Source organism: Prosopis cineraria, unplaced genomic scaffold, assembly GCF_029017545.1.
Source record: "Prosopis cineraria cultivar Desert tree isolate PC_DT_omini unplaced genomic scaffold, ASM2901754v1 PC10, whole genome shotgun sequence".
NCBI lineage: Eukaryota > Viridiplantae > Streptophyta > Magnoliopsida > Fabales > Fabaceae > Prosopis > Prosopis cineraria.
The window spans coordinates 2,173,182-2,192,170 of NW_026555341.1; the positions used below are offsets into that span (position 1 = coordinate 2,173,182).

Here is an 18,989-nt window from a genome sequence, read left to right on the forward strand (position 1 = left end):
AAATCATTCAAATTCAATTCAAACGATTAAAAAGAGAAGTAAATTAAAAATAGAGAATAGCTGGGGAGAATACAAAGAATATCAATACAAACAATCTGAGAAGGGCCAAAAAAGTCATAATCCATCCCACGAAGCAATGTCACCCCAACAACTAACCGTGTCTGTCGCACTATTACCATCATTCATTAAAGATATTCTAAAAATATGACAAATAAGATACTAAAATCTGAATTACTGGAATCATATATAGAAAATGAGAGGACGTGCACGGACCAAGCTCGGGAAAAGGGAGATTGGAGAGAAAACGGAGAAGAGAATCAGCCCTGATTGAATAGAGACAACCCATTTTTAAAATATACTTCTCCATACAAACAAAAAAATTATAATACATTTTTTTAAATTATATATTTAAAAATATAAGATATTTTTAATATGTGAGTGAATAAATTTTTTTCAAATTAAAATATAAATCATTCAATCATTTATTTTTAAATGAGATATGAATCATTTAACTTTAAATAAAGATGAAAAGATAATATTAATTTAAAAATAATCATCTAACTTGGTTAGAAATGTAATTTAATTAAAAATATTTTATATTTTTAAAATAAATATATAATTCCAACTAGTACACTGTCCAATCCAATTAATTTTTAAAATATGGCAAAAAAAAATGTAGAGGAGGCTATGCAGAGGAAGACCTTGTGGCGTGGGCGACCACCAAATGAGTTTGATGGATTTTGAATGCCACGTGTTCACACACACATGGCGAAGGCGTTTTGATTGAAGAATTTTCCATGGTCACGCCTCATCCTCTCTTGCGTACTGCACTCCTACTACTACTACGCAATCCCTGGCTCTCGCCCCTCAATTATTTCAAGTCCCACGTAATTAACGTGCCATATAAAATATGAGTTTTGTCAGGCCACACCATGTACGACATTCACACCCAATCAACAGTGCATTCCAACCCCTAGCGCTTCTGTATGTATCAGGTGCCACCTGACGTAATTTTTTTTTTTTTTACTGCTACTTGTCATCAGAGGTAGGAATCTGGGCTAAGCTGGCCCTTATGAGTCCCACTCTCATGGGCTAAGGTTTTAAAATTCTGTTACGTAAAATTTAATTTAATTTAATTTTAAAATTCAGCCTTTATCTACAAGGCTGAGTTGGGCCCTTAAACCATTTTTTTAAAAAAAATTTAACATGTTAATTTAAATAAAATATTTTAAAATTTAACATAAAATAAATTAAAATTTCACATGAATTTTAACATAAAATTCAATAAAAATTTAAAATTTAAGATAAAAATTAAATCTTTATTAATGTAAATTTAAATCCTCCTCATCATCATTTAAAAATAAAATATTAGATTCCTCAAATGTAGGTCCATTTATTAAAAATGAAAGTGAAGATTTAATGTCAATTATTTCCGTAACTTCTTCTTTATCACCTATAATAAATATTAACCAAATTGTATCATTGTTAATTAAATATATGTATGTATGTGTGTGTGTGTATATGTGTATATAAGATAACCTGACTTATCCAAGCTTGTAGAGCAATTCGGGCCCGAGTTTTTTTACACAGAACTTATCAAGGTCAGATCTTTAAATCTAGTTACTTTAAAAAAAATAATTTGTAACACCTTAATTTTTATTCAAACAGGATTTTCAGGCTCGACTTTTTAAACTTGACTTTTATTTCTGGCTTTACTTCTCATGTTGTAGTAGATTATAGCCAAAACAAAAGCGCATTTACAGACTCTTTTATTTAACTTTTAACATTCGCGATCTTTGAATGGATTATTGCCTTCGCACTGCTTAGGTTCTGTTCGGCATTTTATGATTGTCGACATGCCACTTCGATGTTGACAAGAGCTTCTTTTCCTTTGATTCGCATAAATGCTCACATGGCAAGTTGCCTGTCTGTATGAGTGTGAGTTTCCTTTTGATGCGCTGCAGAGCTTACACTAATCTCTTAAGCCAACAAACTTTAAATTAAATTCATTTAATAACACAAGACGCTACAATTTGTGCCCATGGCTATTATTCAACTGACCCTCTTTTAAACATGCGTTACAAAAAGTGTATTTTTAACGCAAAACAGTGCTCTGAGAACTGAATTAGTCATTAAATTAAGTTCAAGATCAAGTATTTTTTAAAAAAAATTTTGTGAAATAAATACTTTCAACCGTTTTTTAGAGTGAGAGAATGACTTTCTAAGATTTCATTCTACATTCACTAGGCTTCATATTAAAAGCAGAGTTAAAAGTTCACGTTTGCATAAAAAGTACTCCCAAAAAAGAATCAAGTAATGTAGCACATGATATTTTAACATGGTGTAGTGTGTCCCCTTTCCTCAGTAGTTTAACATTGGGTGCAACAAGACTTCCAACCTATAAACTTTTAACTGGTTAAAAGAAAAACATGGCACCGATTTTAAAAATATTATACTTTATGTTGCTTTATAATCCTTTTCAAAACGCTCATAGTTCTTTCGATGATACTTACGAGATAGAAATATACTTTAACCTTGACGAACATTAAAGCTACACCTTAAAATCGTCATCAATATGCGTATAATCCAAAGGAAACAACAATATTTGTGAATCATGAATATCACGTCTTCCTCCAAACTCTATAGAAAACATGGGCACCTTCTTGTTTTTCTTCAAAACCAAGAAAAAAATAAAATAGCCCATTATATTTTGAGCGATTCGTCCTTGTATCCTATTGGGTCTATTACGCATTTGACAGATTCAGGCCCATTACAACACAGGCATTCAGTTTATTCAGCGAAGGCCCAAACATATTGACTGGCTGCCCGGTTGCGCAATTTCTAAAAATGATGAAGGCCCTCTTGCGGTTGCACCGCTCACTAGAAGAAAAATATTTTATTAGATTAGATTGCTTATAATAAAAGGATACATACGTGAACAAATATTTTTATTTTATTCTTTCCTTGAAAAATCTGGGTAGATTGGGATTTGATTTATTTAAGTACTGAATTACGTGTAAAATCTTATCCCAAATGGAATACAGATTCTAGCATGTGTGCGGATATTATTTTATTTTATGGAATTTTGAACTCAAATCTTCAGAAAAGTGAGCAAAAAACCTCACAATTACACTCGTGATGATATTTCTTATTTCTGAAAAATTAAGAATTAAAATAATTTAGATCAATTAGATCACTAAAGCAATATATATATATATATATATATATATATTTTATCACTTGCAGCAGAGTTGATAATATGTTTGTTGCTCCATGATAGGGAGTACATTTCCTTAGTCTTTTTTTTTTTTTAAAAAAAAAAGATTTCCTAAGAAGTGACGTCTGCACAAGTGAAGTATTAGTTTTTTGGTACTCCCTCCATTAAAATTTTTTTTAAGAAATTGAATATTAAAAAATATAAAACATTTTTTATCTTTTCAGGTGTAATCATTATCTTTTTTGTAAAAGTATCTCTGTTGATAATAACTTTATATTTATTATAGAGTATTTAATAGAGGTAAATATAAAAAGATAAGTTTAGTTTGAAAGTAGGTAACAATTTTATTGGGGTGAAATTCTATTAAAAATACCTTATATTTTTAAACGAAAAAAGTAACTTAAAATATGTATATAAATTAGATCCAATAATTCAGACCAATCTCAACAGATTAACCCAAAACCAAAAAAAAAAAAAAATAAATTAGAATCAAGCTTAAAAAATATAATTTCTTTTAATGCTTGTGCCAAGCCTGATTTGGCAAGGGCTCAGCCTAAATACCTAAATAATATTTTTTATTTTTTAAAAATATATAAAATATAATAAATATTAATTAATTCTATATATTTTAAATATTTTTATATTAAAATATCATATATTTGAATCATATGTATCATTTAAGAATCAAAAAATATATTTTATATTTCTTATAAAATAAAATAATTAATTTTAAAAATAAATTTTGACTATTTGAGTTATTTAAAGTGAAAAAAAATTCAAGTCAAATTTAACTATTTAAATTTTTTAAAAAATCAAGTCTATTTGGATTTGAATCTATTCAGGTTGGATGTATTTGGGCTCTAATGTAAGTATTTATCAGGATGAGGAAGCCTCTCAAGTTTCAATTACCCCGTTTCTGGAAACTTTTTTTATATCTCATCTTAAAAGAGGCGTGTGTAGCGTTAGTACATGAAATTCAAACGAGACATTCCAATCCATTCGAAGCTTCCCGCGCCAGATTTCCCAAAAGAATGATCACTGATCAGTGCTCACAGTTCTAGTTAATATAATAACTCATTCACAAAAAAAAAAAAAAAAAGAGGTCCCCTTTGGCCGCCATCCTGTCATGTTCACCCCTTTCAATGCCCTGCAGGCTGTGACATAATACCCCTTATTTTAAATTATAAAATATTTTTAAATAAAATTTTATATATTAATAAATTTTAATTAAATATATTTAATAATTTTATTTTTTTAAAATTAAAATATGAACTTCTCAACATGCCCATCGCTTAATATATTAAAAAAATAATTGAAATTAAGTATAAAAAAATAATATTAAAATTAATACATTTATTAAAATATTAATTTATTTAAAATATTTTATATTTTAAGATGAATTTTTTTTTTAAAAATATTTTATAATTTAATATGGAGAGAGTATCAGGAGATACAGGTGAAAATAGATTTATCATTTGTTAAGCTTAAAACGATTGTACTGTTCAAAGATAACTCGTTCGTCCTTTTTTGAAATTTTTGTTTCATATCGGTCATCAAATAAATTGTGGTGGGAAAACGCAATCAATAAGGGCTAATGTGAAATCAAACTAAATAAAAAATAATCAATTTATGTCTTACAGTTGAGACACCTTGAATTTGATTTTTGAGCCTGTTTCATTTTTAGATGGAAGAGTGGACAAGAATAAGCGCAAGGAAATGTTTTTTCTCCCCCGGGTGAAGATAGGAATATGGTTGAGATAATGGGACAATTGGGCGATCCTCATGACCCGAGACACGGAGGAAACAGTGACAAAGGCACCGTTCAATTGAAAACTTGAAACTCTTATCTCCCTCCCATTTTGGTTTAGGCGTCTGTGGACCTTACGAGGCGGAGGAGATTAAGAAGTTCGAGTTCTAGCTATCTTCGGAGCTTCCTTTTGACAATCCCCTCTTCTGCTCCATTTATTTCGTGTTCCCTCACTTCCCTATCTGGTAAGCATGCTTTTCACTCTTCAAATTCGCCTTCAATTTTTTCATTTGCTGCTACTCATTTATTGTTCCTGTTGATACATTGCGTCTCTTTTTATCCATATTGGGTTTTATCTGTGGGAATTTTGCTTACATAAATAGCTGGCGGCGTATGAACTATGCAGTGATTTTATTGGATAGAATAAATTTTAAATAAAACTGCGCTCCTTCACGGACATGGCGGGAAGAAAATTACGCGGATAGAAATTGAAAGGAGTTGTCGTAGATTCTTAGCTCAACTGAACTCTGGAAACTTTACCCCCTCTCCCTTGGGCTATGAACTCTCGTAAACTATAAAAAAATGGAAATACTTGCCACTTCTTTCTAACAAAAAAATGGTGAAATTCTATTAAAATACTAACATCACGAGTTCAAATTCACATCCTGTAAAATACCTATGAATTACTTCACTTTTCATTTAAGATTCAAATTTTCCCAAAAAAAAATTTCAAAACACCTGTGTACAAACTTTCCCTCTTTATCCTGAATTGGAGAAGTGTATTTCTTAGAATTTAAATTTTCTGAAATCAAGATTCATGAATTTATGTGAGGTTTTTCATTTTTAGTATTTTTGTTCATTTTATTATTTTTTATAAAATCTTCTTCTTTTTCTTCTTCTTTTAAAAAACAAATTTCATGAAATTCATGGATTTTCAATTTTAGAGAATTTATTCCTTTTCTCCAGACAAGGTTTGATGGGGAGTTTCCTACTTAGGTACGGAAAGACCGAATGAGGCATTGTAGTCTAAGTAACGCCGAAGGTTTGGTATTCCTTGAGAGAGAAACTGAATTGATAAAAGTTTTGCACAAGGAAACAGATGGCTTCTGGCATTCACTCAGCCTGAACGCTACCTTATTCAAAAGCAATAACTATGCATCAAGGAGTGCTAGGTTTGTACAGAAATTCAGCCTTATCTTTTCTTACTACATTCAACTTCATTCTTATCAGGCACTACTCGCTCTCCTTTAAACCTCACACCTTGAAGAGAATCGATGGCTGCTTCGACTTCCAAAGCTTTCCTGGGAGATATCTATGTGGATGATATTGCCACAAGTTGCAGCAGTGCACTAGACATTGTCACTAAGCATACTGGTGTTTACTTCAAAGACAGAAGTCGCAAAGGTTGCCTGAGAGCTAGTGTGGATAGTAGAAGGCCAGAACCGTTGAATGGTCCTCTGAGTTCTCGATATTCCATTTTTTATGCTAACTGGAGGAAGCAGAACTCTAGCTTGCATCATGGACCATGGCTGAAGAATTTCTCTGTTACCTCTCCTGCTTGTTTCTCAGCTGGAGCTGCACAAGAAGTCTCATGTGATGGCAACACTTCTGATGACCAACTTGCAAATTCTTCCATTTCTCCTGAGCAGTATGTGATCTTTACTTTGTATCATCTAAAATAAATGAGACAACCTTCATTGTTAAATTATTTATTCTGGTAACCTTTTTGTCCTGTTTGTGATTTAAAAGAGACGCTGAGACTGCAAATGATTATATGAGATTTGAGAGTGCGATGATTTATCTTAAATTGTGACCAGTTAAATGCATGGCTTTGTCAATGAAGGAAGAATCTTATGAACCCCCCCCAAAAAAAAACTCCCAACTTCTTGGGCACTGTTAAAAACTGACATGACCTGAGAGGTTTTACTTTCAGACCCATTGGAAGTGAGAGGACCTTGACGCTGGTCGCAGGATCATGTTACCTGCCTCATCCAGATAAGGAGGAGACGGGAGGAGAAGATGCTCATTTTATTTGCACGGACAAACAAGCAATCGGTGTTGCAGATGGTGTAGGGGGCTGGGCTGATGTTGGTGTTAATGCAGGAATTTTTGCTCGTGAGCTTATGTCTAATTTAGTAAGAGCAATTCAAGAGGAGCCCCAAGGTTCTATTAATCCGTTGAGGGTGTTAGAGAGGGCTCACTCAAGTACAAAGGCCAAGGGTTCATCAACAGCTTGTATCATTGCCCTTACTGATAAGGTTTGATTTTTTAATATATATATATATATATATAATAACAACGGAAGCACGACGGAACTAATCCCGGGGGACCATAAAACGACAATGATTGCATGGACATATTTTTTTCCTCTGTACTGTTATATAATCTGCTCATAATTTCTCAACATTGATTACTGATGTTTAGTTTAGTTTGCATCTCGACTGACTGAAGCACTTTTTTTTTTTTGGGGTTCAGTCAAATTATCTTTACAACTAACTGGGGTAGTTTCTTTTCTTGAGTTAAAAGAAAGTAACATCAACTAATTTTTATTTGCATTGTGTTTGGCTTGTTCTAGGGACTACATGCTATTAACCTGGGTGACAGTGGATTCGTTGTGATTAGAGATGGACGCACCGTTTTCAAGTCCCATTTTCAACAGCATGGCTTCAATTTTACATATCAATTGGAGAGTGGCAATGGAGGCGATCTACCTAGCTCTGGCGAGGTAAACTCACCCACCAATATCACTCTTAGGATTCACCTTTTGTTGGCTTGAGTTTTGCTATTTTTATTTTAGGGAGTATCTGCATACAATACCAGTACAATTTTTGATCTCATTTTTCCCATGGCATGGGGACCTAGTCATCATGAAGCAGAGTAACCAACTCTTTAACCAATGCCATGGTTGGTGGTTAACATATGGAGGCAAATGAGAAAATAAACTTGGCATTTAAGATGATATGTTATTGTCTTTTGGGCACCCCCCCCTTTTTTTGGTGGGAGACCAGTGTGTGCCTGCAGCCTGGTGGGGTGGGTGGAAACTAGAGGGAGGAGTGACATTGTCAGGTAATTTTACTAATTGATTGAAGTAAGGTGTATCTCATTTTCAATTATCCCTTATTATTACCATTCCAAGCAAGTATGGAATTCTTATTGTTTCAAATCTCGGATGAGATTTAGTCCTTTTACCCCATGCTAGTTTCACCTGTACTGACATACCCTGTAGATATTGTCAAATGAGCTCAAGTTTTATCCCGGAGCTATGGCCCTTGGTTTTTTCTCTTAGAGGCCCTATGGCGAGATGAAGTTTATTTGTTCCTAAAATTTGAGGAATATTTGACAGTGAATTCAGCATATCTTCTACAACAATGTATCCAGGTTTCTGTAATGCCTGTCGCCCTGGGAGACGTTGTCGTTGCTGGAACCGATGGACTATTTGACAACTTGTACAACAATGAGATTACTGCGATTGTTGCGGAGGCAGTAAGGGATAGACTGGAACCGCAAATAGCTGCTCAGAAGATAGCAGCACTAGCTCGTCATAGGGCAATGGACCGGAATCGGCGGACACCATTTTCTGTTGCTGCTCAAGAAGCTGGGTTCCGCTATCTTGGTGGCAAGCTTGATGACATTACGGTTGTCGTTTCGTATATAACAGAGCTCAATTAGTGGGTGAGTTTCTCTTTAGTCTTTACCTTTGCCTCAGCCTGCATAGTCATATTTTTAAAGCGTCTGTTTAGCTAGCCATGTCCAACATTATTTTCCCCTTTTAACCTGCATGATCTTCATCTACTTGTAATTTTTCACTCGAATTGGAGTTGCTAGAGTTGAACAATTTTGTTTAATTTCTTGGAACGCCATTACATTTCATATCGTTCCCTGATCTCGCGGCGTTCTGGAAAAACTCTTTTGTAATGGCTGCTTGGTTATACTATTATACAGTATTTTCTCGTGGGCAAGTTAAGATTTGGTAGACTGCTCAAAACCGGGTATGTTATACGAAATGCGTGCGGTCTCAAATAAATAATTAACGTTAGTCAGTATTACTTATTTGACCGCTGAAAATCAACAAACCTTGACATTAGTATGTTAGATTATGTTCATCTTTTATAATCCCCAGAAATTTCATTTATTTTCCCGCTCTACTATAATTTGCATCACATGCCATGCCTGAACATTATAATGTGACCCTAAATAAAATTGAAGTAGACAATCATCATCAATATCAATATAAAAGATGTACTATATTCATAAGATATAAATAGTATCATTCTTGTCATTATGTGCAATGCATGAAACCACCCAAATCTAGTAATAACAAAATATGATAAGTTCGTATCAGCTTGACTTTTTATTTTTTATTTTATTTTTCGTCTTACAGTTTTTAAGCTTGCTCTTGCACCTTTTCTGCTTCTTCCTTTCAATGCCTTCTTTCCCTTTCCAGCTCGCTTCTGCTCACTTTCTTCTTCCTCTTATTGCGGTCTCATAGCTTGCTTTTCTCTTTTGCTTCTTGTTGATGCCTGCTTTCTTCTTCTTGTCGCCTTCTTTCCTTTTCCTTTTCTTCCTTTGTAGTTCGCTTTTGCTCAATTTTTGCACCTTCTTCTTGCTTTCTTCTAACTTGCTCCTCTTCCTCTTTAGCTTCCTGTTGAAGCTTCCTTTCCCTTTCTTCTTGTTCCGTTTTGGCTTGCTCTTGCTCCCTTTCTACTTCTTGATGTCTTCTTGATTGTTCCTGCTCCTCTTCTATTTCTTTTTGGCGTCTTCTTTCCCTTTTATCTTGTTCCGTAGCCTGCTCCTTCTCCCTATCAACTTCTTCTTCTTGGTGTCTCATAGCTTGTTCTTCTTGTTGATGCCTCCTTTTCCTCTCTAATTGTTCCTTTCTAGCTCGCTCTTGCTCCCTTTTTGCTTCTTCTTTGTGTGTCCTTGATTGTTCTTGCATTTCTTCTACTTCTTCCTTTTGGCGCCTCCTTTCCCAATCTTCTTGTTCCTTTCGAGCTTGCTCTCGCTCCCTTGTTGCTTCTTCTTGTTGTCGTCTTTGATATTGTTCTTGGTCCTCTTCTGCTTCTTCATGTTCACGCTTCCATTCCCTTTTTTCTTGTTCCTTTCTAGCTTGCGCTTGCTCCCTTTCTACTTCCTCTTCTTGCTGTCTCCTACCTTGTTCTTTCTCCTCTTTTGCTTCTTCCTGTTGACGCTTCTTTTTCCTTTCCTCTTGTTCCTTTATAGCTCGCTTTTGCTTGCTTTTTGCTTCTTCTACTTCTTGTTGACGCCTCTTTTCCCTTTCTTCTTGTTCCTTTGTAGCTCGCTCTTGCTCCTTTTTCACTTCTGCTTTGTGTCTCCTTGCTTGTGCTTGCATTTCTTCGGCTTCTTCCTTTTGATGCCTCTTTTCCCTTTCTTGTTTTTTCTTTTTAGCTTGCCCTTGCTCCTTTTTCACTTCTGCTTTGTGTCTCCTTGCCTGTTCTTGCATTTCTTTTGCTTCTTCCTTTTGACGTCTCATTTTCCTTTCTTTTTGTTCCTTTCGAGCCCATTCCTTCTCCCTTGTTGCTTCTTTTTCTTTCTGTCTTCCGACTTGTTCTTTCTCCTCTTCTGTTTTTTCCAGTTGACCCTTCCATTCCCTCTCTTCTTGTTCCTTTTTGACTTGCTCCTTCTCCCTTTCCACTTCTTCTTGTCTAGTATATTGTTCTTGCTCCTCTTCTTCTTTCTCCATTTGACGCCTCCTTTCCCTTTCTTCTTGTTCCTTTCTAGCTTGTTCTTGCTCCATTTTTGCTTCCTCTTCTTGCTTTCTTCTAGCTTGTACTTCTTCCTCTTCAGCTTCTTCTCGTTGATGCTTCCTTTCCTTTTCTTCTTGTTCCTTTCTAGCTTGCTCCTTCTTCCTTTCCGCTTCTTCTTTATCTCTCCTTTCTTGTTCCTCTTTAGCTTCTTCTTGTTGACGCTTTCTTTCCCTTTCTTCTTGTTCCTTGCTAGCTTGTTCCTGCTCCATTTTTGCTTCCTCTTCTTGCTTTCTTCTAGTTTGTTCTTCTTCCTCTTCAGCTTCTTCTCGTTGATGCTTCCTTTCCTTTTCTACTTGTTCCTTTCTAGCTTGCTCCTTCTTCCTTTCCGCTTCTTCTTTGTCTCTCCTTTCTTGTTCCTCTTTAGCTTCTTCTTGTTGACGCTTTCTTTCCCTTTCTTCTTGTTCCTTGCTAGCTTGTTCCTGCTCCATTTCTGCTTCTTCTTGCTTTCTTCTAGCTTGTTCTTCCTCTTTAGCTTCTTGTTGATGCTTTCTTTCCTTTTCTTCTTCCCTCCTCCTTTCTTCCTCCCTTCTTTCTTGTTGTCTCTTAGCCTCTTCTTGCTCTTCCTTTGCTTTCTTCTCTTCTTCTCTTCTTTTCTCTTTCTCCTTCTTTCGCTCTTCTTCCTCTCTCCTTTCCTCTTGTTCTCTTCTTCGCGCTTCCTCCTCCTCTCTCCTTTTGGCTTCCTCCTCTTCCTGTCTCCTCTTCTCCTCTTCTCTCTTTCTTGCTTCCTCCTCCTCTCTCCTTTTCTTCTCTTCTCTCTGTTTGTATTCTTCTATCATGATCCTTTCCTCTTCCTCTGCGCATGATGCACACCCTAATATGATGGATCCTTCCTGGGAACGCAAGAGTTGCTTAATTGTCCTGTCACTCACATTGAAAGATGCCGCCAGTATGCGCTTATCTATAATTTGTGCCACCGATCTCTTTCCGGCTAAGAATTGAGGATAGGTCTTCTTCATTGTAGTGCTAAAGCCCAGAAAAACCAGAGATTCGTTGTTGAAAGACATCTGAGCCATTGGATGAAACCTAGGAACCATGAAAACATCTCCCTGCTTCACCTTAAACCTCCTGTTTTGGCATTTAGACTTGTCCATGTTGCTGCTCCCACATACCACACGAACCATGCCTTCCCCTTGCAATACCATTGCTATCTCTGTTGCCAGTGGATTCCAGTGTGGTCCCATCATTGCTCCCTTGTTTATATGATTGTTACCCAGAATATTAGTTAATATAGTAAAGAAACATAGAAGTTTAATCGAATGGGAAAACTAAATTAAGTTAAACCACTAACCCTGGTTAAATTCACCATCAGGAAGCCAATGTTGATGTGCTTTAATGATTTCAAATGCTTTTGGGTCACCACGAGGCTCCATCCATAACGGTTTTTAAAATCAGGATGTTTGTCGAAGACGTTATATGCCAGGGGTTTATTATTGTTGGAGGACACGCCCGTGGCAATCTCACCACCTAATGCTCTGTTTAGAATCCAAGCCTCCAATCCCAATATATTCCTTTTCCCCTTCGAAACAGCATGCACTATTGCAGGGGTCTCTGTTTTGCTTGAAATTTCTGCCGCCAGTTCCTCGGGAACCTTCAAAAAATTATAAACAACGATTGCCCATGATTAATAATTGTGCCAGCTCCTGGAAAATGTTACAATAGTTTACTTGTGCTCTGCTAGAACTTGATAAAAACCTGTACTTGAATTTTGGCCTTTGTGCTTTTTGATCAATTTAATTTTAGAGATTTAGTTATACACATGAGCACACACGCACGCACACACATACCCCAAAAGCTGCTTGCACGATTTTCTGATCGAAGCCTCCCACCAGTTCATTGATTCTGGAATAAGCGCCGATTGCTGGGTCCTGGGTTCACGGTTCACGTTGAACAAACAGTTAACATAGCTTAGGAACTTTGTGAGTACAATTATGTAACTTCAATTAAATGTCTGGACAACTTGAGAAGCTAATCTTACGTAATGGTTATGAATCGAGCTGGGGAAAATTGCAAAAATCCGAAGTTTCTGCCTTTGTGCTTCCAAGTTGCTCTGTAAGTAGAAAACAAAGCCTGCTCGGAGCATGCAGATGTCACCTTGACGTAGACTTATCGTTTTAGTATTACCATCATATGCCCAAATCAGCCTTCCACTCCCTGAAACTCAAGCAATTCAACGTTGGCATGAGTTTTAAAGTTCTATTTTGTCTCTAGCAGTTATTAAAGTTGTAGTAAAATTGGAAGAGTATTATTGATAATATAAATCTGATCAGCTTTCAGGAACAAGCAGTCTTAGCAACGTTATTGGCATGCACTTAAAACAAATCTTTCACGTAAAACTTAAAGAGATTCACTGTATTAGAATTGTTTTGTCAGTAAATGTCACTCGTTATTACCATTTAGCAATATTAGATCACTGAATAGAAGTCAATTAAAGGGAAACAGGAATTTCTTTCTTCTACTGTTTAAATGAAGAAAAGAGCTCCGAATATTATTTGGGTATGAGTGAAGAATGAACATGCCCAAAAGGTGATAGCTAGAGAAAATTAGGCTGAAAATAGAGAGGCTAGGTTAAGGAAGGTACCTGTGTGAACATAGAAGAGCAGGTCAGCATGAAGAAGAACAGGAAGGAAGAGAGAATTGGGTTCCAGTGTAAAGAACTGAAGATGGAAGGGTGGTCTTTGTCCATCTTTGACATCAATGGCAGAAACCTCTCCATATTCAGTACTTGTTAATATTCTCCGCTGAGATTTTCCCATCGCAGGGCTCTCCTCCTTCGTGACATTCTCAGAACTCGAAGCCCTCCCGTACAAGGAAAGGGTGAGTAACAACAAGAACCAGAGAAATGAAAATGGCAGAGCCAGCAAAGCTCTTTGATGCTTCATCTCTGAAATCAAGTCAGTTCGCTTTTCGGCTTCCCAAAGACAGCAAGCTCTATATAGGAAGAGTGTCAGAATTTCGAGTGGCACGTGTTTTTGTTACTTGACACGTGTAAGAACATTGTACAAATGGCAGAGTGCATGCCTATACTGCATGAGTCCAACTTTTTTCCCCCTCTGGTCATTTGTGAATCCAAGATGTTGAGTTTACCCAGTCTGATCCCAAATCTAATCTAATTTATGGGTTAATTTACTGATATCTTGAACAACTCATTACAAAATTAAGAAAGGAACATAACTTTAATTTTGAGTACTCGGAGAAAAACATGAATTTGTCATTTTCAAGAGTGCGACAGGGGAGAGTTGTCCGTGTTGTGGATGTCCTGTCGGTCTAGCTGTTTCACCCAGTGACGAATCCAGAAACAGATGTGTTTTTTTTTTTTTTTTGGGTTGGGGGGGGGGAATTGAAAAGTATTTAAAGTATGGGGGGTCAAACACTATTTTTTACAATTTTAATAAGAAAAATAAAAAAAATTTCCCAAGGGCAGTGAAATTTGCCCCCCCTAGATTCGTGGCCGGTTTCAACCCTTTTACCTGTTTTATGAAAAATATTATGGATATACACAATTTCTTAGTTTCTTCATCTTTTAAAAATAAGGATACAATTGTTTTTTTTTTGGGGGGGGGGGGGGAGGAAGGCTACATGATAAAAGCCAAACTCCTCGAACTACGTAGAAGTCTTCCAAGGGTAACAGGGCATAGGATGAGTGTCATATTTTAATAAATAATATATAATTTGTAATTAGATTATACATTTATCATACTAGTTCTGGAAAAAAATTCAATGGTTGAAATTTAATTGAAAATATTTTTCAAAGTGGATAAGATCACTGCTGCTGCCCATGTGAATTCTATCCTCAGCTTGTATGGCAACTTATCTTGATATAATTGACCAAAAAAAAAAAAAGCAAATCTGGATATAGAATGAATTTTAAAGAGTGGGTTGCGGTTTCCAGTCCATCTGTGAATCCTGAAAGTTAAAAAGAACCTCCAAGGTGTCAAATTTGATTCTAGGATTGGGAAATACTTGGGTGCTGACGATGATTTTGACAGGGGTAAAAATCATCTTCGTATCAAGAGGTCGTGGACAAGTCAGGTAAAATGATCTAAAGTCCAAGCTTAGAAAATAGAAATATTTGTTACTGTCCCAAGCAGGAAAATTAGCCTTGATAAGGCCGGCTTTAAATTCTGTGACAGTAACATGCCATTGGACTGCCACCCGTGTTAGGTAATTTTTGGCTCATCGTGATATCCGTAGTGCTTAATAAAGCTATTTTGCCGACAAAATTCTCACAAGCCATTCAATCTTTCTATGTTAGCTTCCACCATTAAACCAAAATATCTCTTTCCTTCGGTTTCTCTGTCACAGATCAGAGCAATCATCGCTATGGAAGGGTGCTGATGTAATTACTCAAAGATTGGGCTGGATAATTGGCAATGGCATGAATATTTCTGTCTGGTCATGACAGTTGCTGATCTTATGCCGCATGAACGAGGAAAATGGAATGTGAACATTTTGAATTTGTACAATCCAAAAACTCTGGGGGACGATATTCTCAAATTTCCTTTTCCATTAGCTAATGTTACTGATATTGGAAAGGCAATGCTTTAGGCTAATACAAAATGAAAGATGACAATAATTTATTAGCATGGTTTACAGTTTTGATGCTCAAGGGTCTATGAGAGAACAGCTTAATTCAAGCATATGAAAAGTGAATTATGATGGTGATCCTCAGTTAATCGCACAATGTCGCTTGCTGGGCGGTTAAATGCCATGATTTTATCAGCAAGGGTAGGAGATATGATGTTATGAAAGCTCAAAACAAAGCAACAACATAATATATAACTAATTATAAGAACTCTGGGATTGTGTCATTGCAGCATAGATAGAACATGTTTTCTAAAAATTTAAACATCCATTGCATCCTCGCTCTCTTTCACACACGCACGCATATTAGGCTTTTTATTTTTATTTTGGAGCGGAGTATAATTGGAGATTTGGTGTCCCTCAAGCACATGGATCCCTGTTAATTCATCTCGTGCAGTTAATACAGATGCATCCTTGTGATTTCTTCCTCTTCTTCACTTCTGCCTTCCTCCTCCTCTCTCCTTGCTTCCTCTTCTTCTCTCCTTCTGGTTTCTTCCTCTCTTCTCTTCCTTGCTTCCTCCTCTTCTCTCCTTCTAGCTTCTTCCTCTTCTCTTTTTCTTGCTTCTTCCTCCTCCTCTCTCCTCTTTTCCTCTTCCCTCTTTTTGGCTTCTTCTTCTATCATGATCCTTTCCTCCTCTTCTGCGCATGACAGACACCCCAATATGATGGATCCTACCTCAGATTGCAACAGCTGCTTAATTGTTCCGTCACTCACGTTGAAAGATGCTGCCAGTATGCGCTTATCTATAATTTGTACCACTGATCTTGTTCCCACTAAAAATTGAGGATAGGTCTTCTTCGTTGTGGTGCTAAAGCCCAGAAAAACCAGAGAGTCGTTGTTGAAAGACATTTGAGCCATTGGATGAAACCTAGGAACCGTGAAAACATCTCCCTGCTTCACCTTAAACCTCCTGTGTTGGCATTCAGATTTGTTCATATTGCTGTTCCCGCATACGACACGAACCATGCCTTCCCCTTCCAATACCATTAATACCTCTGTTGCCAGTGGATTCCAGTGTGGCCCCATCATTGCTCCCTTGTTTGTGTAATCATTACCCGGAAAATGAGTTAACATAACCAAAACACAAACCTAAAAGCTTGACCAAAATGGAAAAAACAAATTAATGTGAATCACCAACCGCGGTCAAATTCACCACGAGGAAGCCAACATCAATCTGCTCTAATGATTTCAAATGTTTTAGGGTCACCATGAGGCTCCACCCGTGACAGTTCTTAAAGTCAGGATCTTTGTCAAAGACGTTGAATGTTCGGGGTTTCTTCTTGTTGGTAGACACGCCAGTGGCGATATCACCACCTAATGCTCTGTTTAGAATCCAAGCTTCCAATCCCAATATATTCTTTTTATCCTTCGAAACAGCATGCACTATTGCGGGGGTCTCAGTTATGTTTGAAATTACTGCGGCCAGTTCCTCCGGCACCTTCAAAAAATAAAAACGCCAACCGTTGCCGTTGATTAATAGTTAAGCCAGTTCCTGAAAAGTGTTCTTTGCTAAAACTAGATAAAATCTTTATCTCAATATTTGCCTTTGTTCTTTTTCATCAGTTCTATTTTACATTTAGTTATATATATATATATATATATATATATATATACCCCAAAAGCTGCTTGCATGATTTTTTTGTTGAAGCCGCCGACCAGTTCATTGATTCTCGAATAAGCACCGATTGCCGGGTCCTGTGTTCAAGGTTCAGGTCGAACAAACAGCTAGCAGAGCTTAGGAACTTCATCAGTACAGTTATGTACCTTCAGTGAAAGGATATGTGTGCAGAATATGAAAAGCTGATCTTACGTAATGGTTATCAACCGAGTTGGGGAAAATTGCAAGAACCCGAAGTTTGTGTCTCTGTGCCTCCAAGTTGCTCTGTAAGTAGAAAACGAAGCCTGTGCCAATCATGCAGATGTCACCTCGACGTAGATTTACCGTTCCAGTATCACCATCATATGCCCAGGTCAGCTTTCCACTCCCTGAAACTCAGGAAACCATCCAACGTGGCGGTGAGGTTGATTCATATCCAAGGGTGGAGCCTATCAAGTACCATTCATCAAATTGCCTCTCGTATGGGACACCGATATTTCTTTAATACATAGAGTATTAAAATATAAATTTTTTAATTTTAATTAGAAATTAAATTTTGTTAAATATTGCATTATTAATCTTTTTTGTTCTTAATATATTTTTGTGATTTTCTTTTAAAATCAAAAATTAGATTTTTCTTGAAAAATAAGTTGTAGATATAATAAAAAATAAAAAAAATATTTTTTTAATTATAAAAACGTAGAGATATAATCTTTTGGCATTTAAACCCTAGGTAAGGAACTATTAGCAGAGACTAAAAAATAAATAATTAGATATAGATAGAATAAAAGTATAAGTTATGATTATGTTTTTCTTGATATTATTTTATAGGACTATATATGCATGCTATTTTGGATATGTTTGAAATTAAAATTATACTTTTGATATTTTTTATTATTTTTTATGAATACATATGCACATATCGAAAATGCATTGTATCATATATTTTAAAAAAATAAAAGTATCAAAATACCAGATACATATGGTATCCTATACACGTATCAGTATTTGTGCTTCATAGCCCAAAAAATTTTATTAGGGGTTGAAATATTTATATTTAATTTTATATAAATATAAAAAAAATAATATATACTTACATATTTTAAATTTTGCTCATCAATTTTACATGACATAAGAATAATTAATTATCAATGTCTATGATAAATTTGTTCATACCATGGCTCATGCTCTGATATGAGATTATGGAGTAAAAACTAAAGTTGTCAGAATAGGATTACTGAGCTTCTAAGTTCAATTTTAATTTGTAGTAAAATTGAAAGAGTATTATTAACAATGCAATTCTGATTGCCTTTCATGAGTGAAAAGTGTTGGCAACGTTATGCGTGACATGTACTCCAAAATAAGTTTTTGTCATGCAAAATTCAAGAGTTTCACCGTATATTTACTATTAGGGTGGAAAATGAAACATGCCCAAACGTAAGAGCTAGAGAAAAACAAGTCGACAACGGAGAGCCAAGGTACCTGTCTGAACATAGAAGAACATGTCTGCATGAAGAAGAACAGGAAGGAAGAGAGAATTGGGTTCCAGTGTAAAGAATTGAAGATGGAAGGGTGGTCTGCGTCCATCTTTGACGTCAATGGCAGACACCTCTCCATATTCGGTGCTTGTTAGTCCTCTCCACTCAGATTTTCCAATCACAGGACCCTCTTCCTTCGTGACATTCTCAGAACTCGAAGCCTTCCCATGCAAGGGAAGCGGGAGCAGCAAGAAGACCACGAGAAATGAAAATGGCGAATCCAGCAAAGCTCTTCGATGCTTCATTTGTGAAATGAATTCACCGTGCTTTTCGGCTTGCCGAAGGTACGTAGCTACCTCTTTATAGGAGGAGGTGTCAAGATTTTCAGTGGCACGTGTTTTGTTTTTTGACACTTGTAAGGACATAGTACAAATGGCAGAGTGCATGCCTACACTGCATGAGTCGAAGTTGTTGAGTTTGTGCTGAATTTGCCAACTACTCACGGGAACCAAAAAGACACGTGACATGTCTTCATCTTTGGGAGTTTCTCTTCCGTCTCCTTGGTTCTTTCCCTTGCCCTACTCTTTCTCTGTTAACTTGTGT

General features: G+C 36.1%; 3 protein-coding genes across 5 annotated transcripts; 1 reads left to right on the top strand and 2 right to left on the bottom strand.

The window, feature by feature from the left end:
• Positions 1-4,919: 4,919 nt before the first annotated feature.
• LOC129322295 (probable protein phosphatase 2C 55) lies at positions 4,920-8,923 on the top strand. 3 transcript variants are annotated; one of them, XR_008596242.1, is made up of 6 exons: positions 4,920-5,209; positions 6,195-6,612; positions 6,898-7,222; positions 7,540-7,689; positions 7,762-8,030; positions 8,343-8,480. XR_008596242.1 is itself a non-coding variant. In XM_054968535.1 (5 exons), exons 2-5 carry the CDS (start codon positions 6,239-6,241, stop codon positions 8,631-8,633), a joined length of 1,140 nt encoding a protein of 379 aa, XP_054824510.1. In that variant the 5' UTR covers positions 4,927-5,209; positions 6,195-6,238; the 3' UTR covers positions 8,634-8,923. The 3 variants fall into 3 exon arrangements, 1 of the variants encoding a protein (XP_054824510.1); XR_008596243.1 differs by lacking the exon at positions 8,343-8,480 and adding an exon at positions 8,191-8,312; XM_054968535.1 differs by lacking the exon at positions 7,762-8,030 and having other exon boundaries at positions 4,927-5,209; positions 8,343-8,923.
• A 266-nt stretch (positions 8,924-9,189) lies between these two features.
• LOC129322294 (vicilin-like seed storage protein At2g18540) lies at positions 9,190-13,761 on the bottom strand. Its single transcript, XM_054968534.1, has 5 exons — positions 13,308-13,761; positions 12,705-12,880; positions 12,514-12,594; positions 12,018-12,317; positions 9,190-11,919 (listed from the first exon to the last, which is right to left on the bottom strand). Exons 1-5 carry the CDS (start codon positions 13,606-13,608, stop codon positions 9,448-9,450), a joined length of 3,330 nt encoding a protein of 1,109 aa, XP_054824509.1. The 5' UTR covers positions 13,609-13,761; the 3' UTR covers positions 9,190-9,447.
• Positions 13,762-15,495: 1,734 nt separating this feature from the next.
• LOC129321248 (vicilin-like seed storage protein At2g18540) lies at positions 15,496-18,754 on the bottom strand. The gene is made up of 5 exons (XM_054966961.1): positions 18,391-18,754; positions 17,122-17,297; positions 16,926-17,006; positions 16,450-16,749; positions 15,496-16,346 (listed from the first exon to the last, which is right to left on the bottom strand). Exons 1-5 carry the CDS (start codon positions 18,689-18,691, stop codon positions 15,708-15,710), a joined length of 1,497 nt encoding a protein of 498 aa, XP_054822936.1. The 5' UTR covers positions 18,692-18,754; the 3' UTR covers positions 15,496-15,707.
• Between the last annotated feature and the right edge of the window lie 235 nt (positions 18,755-18,989).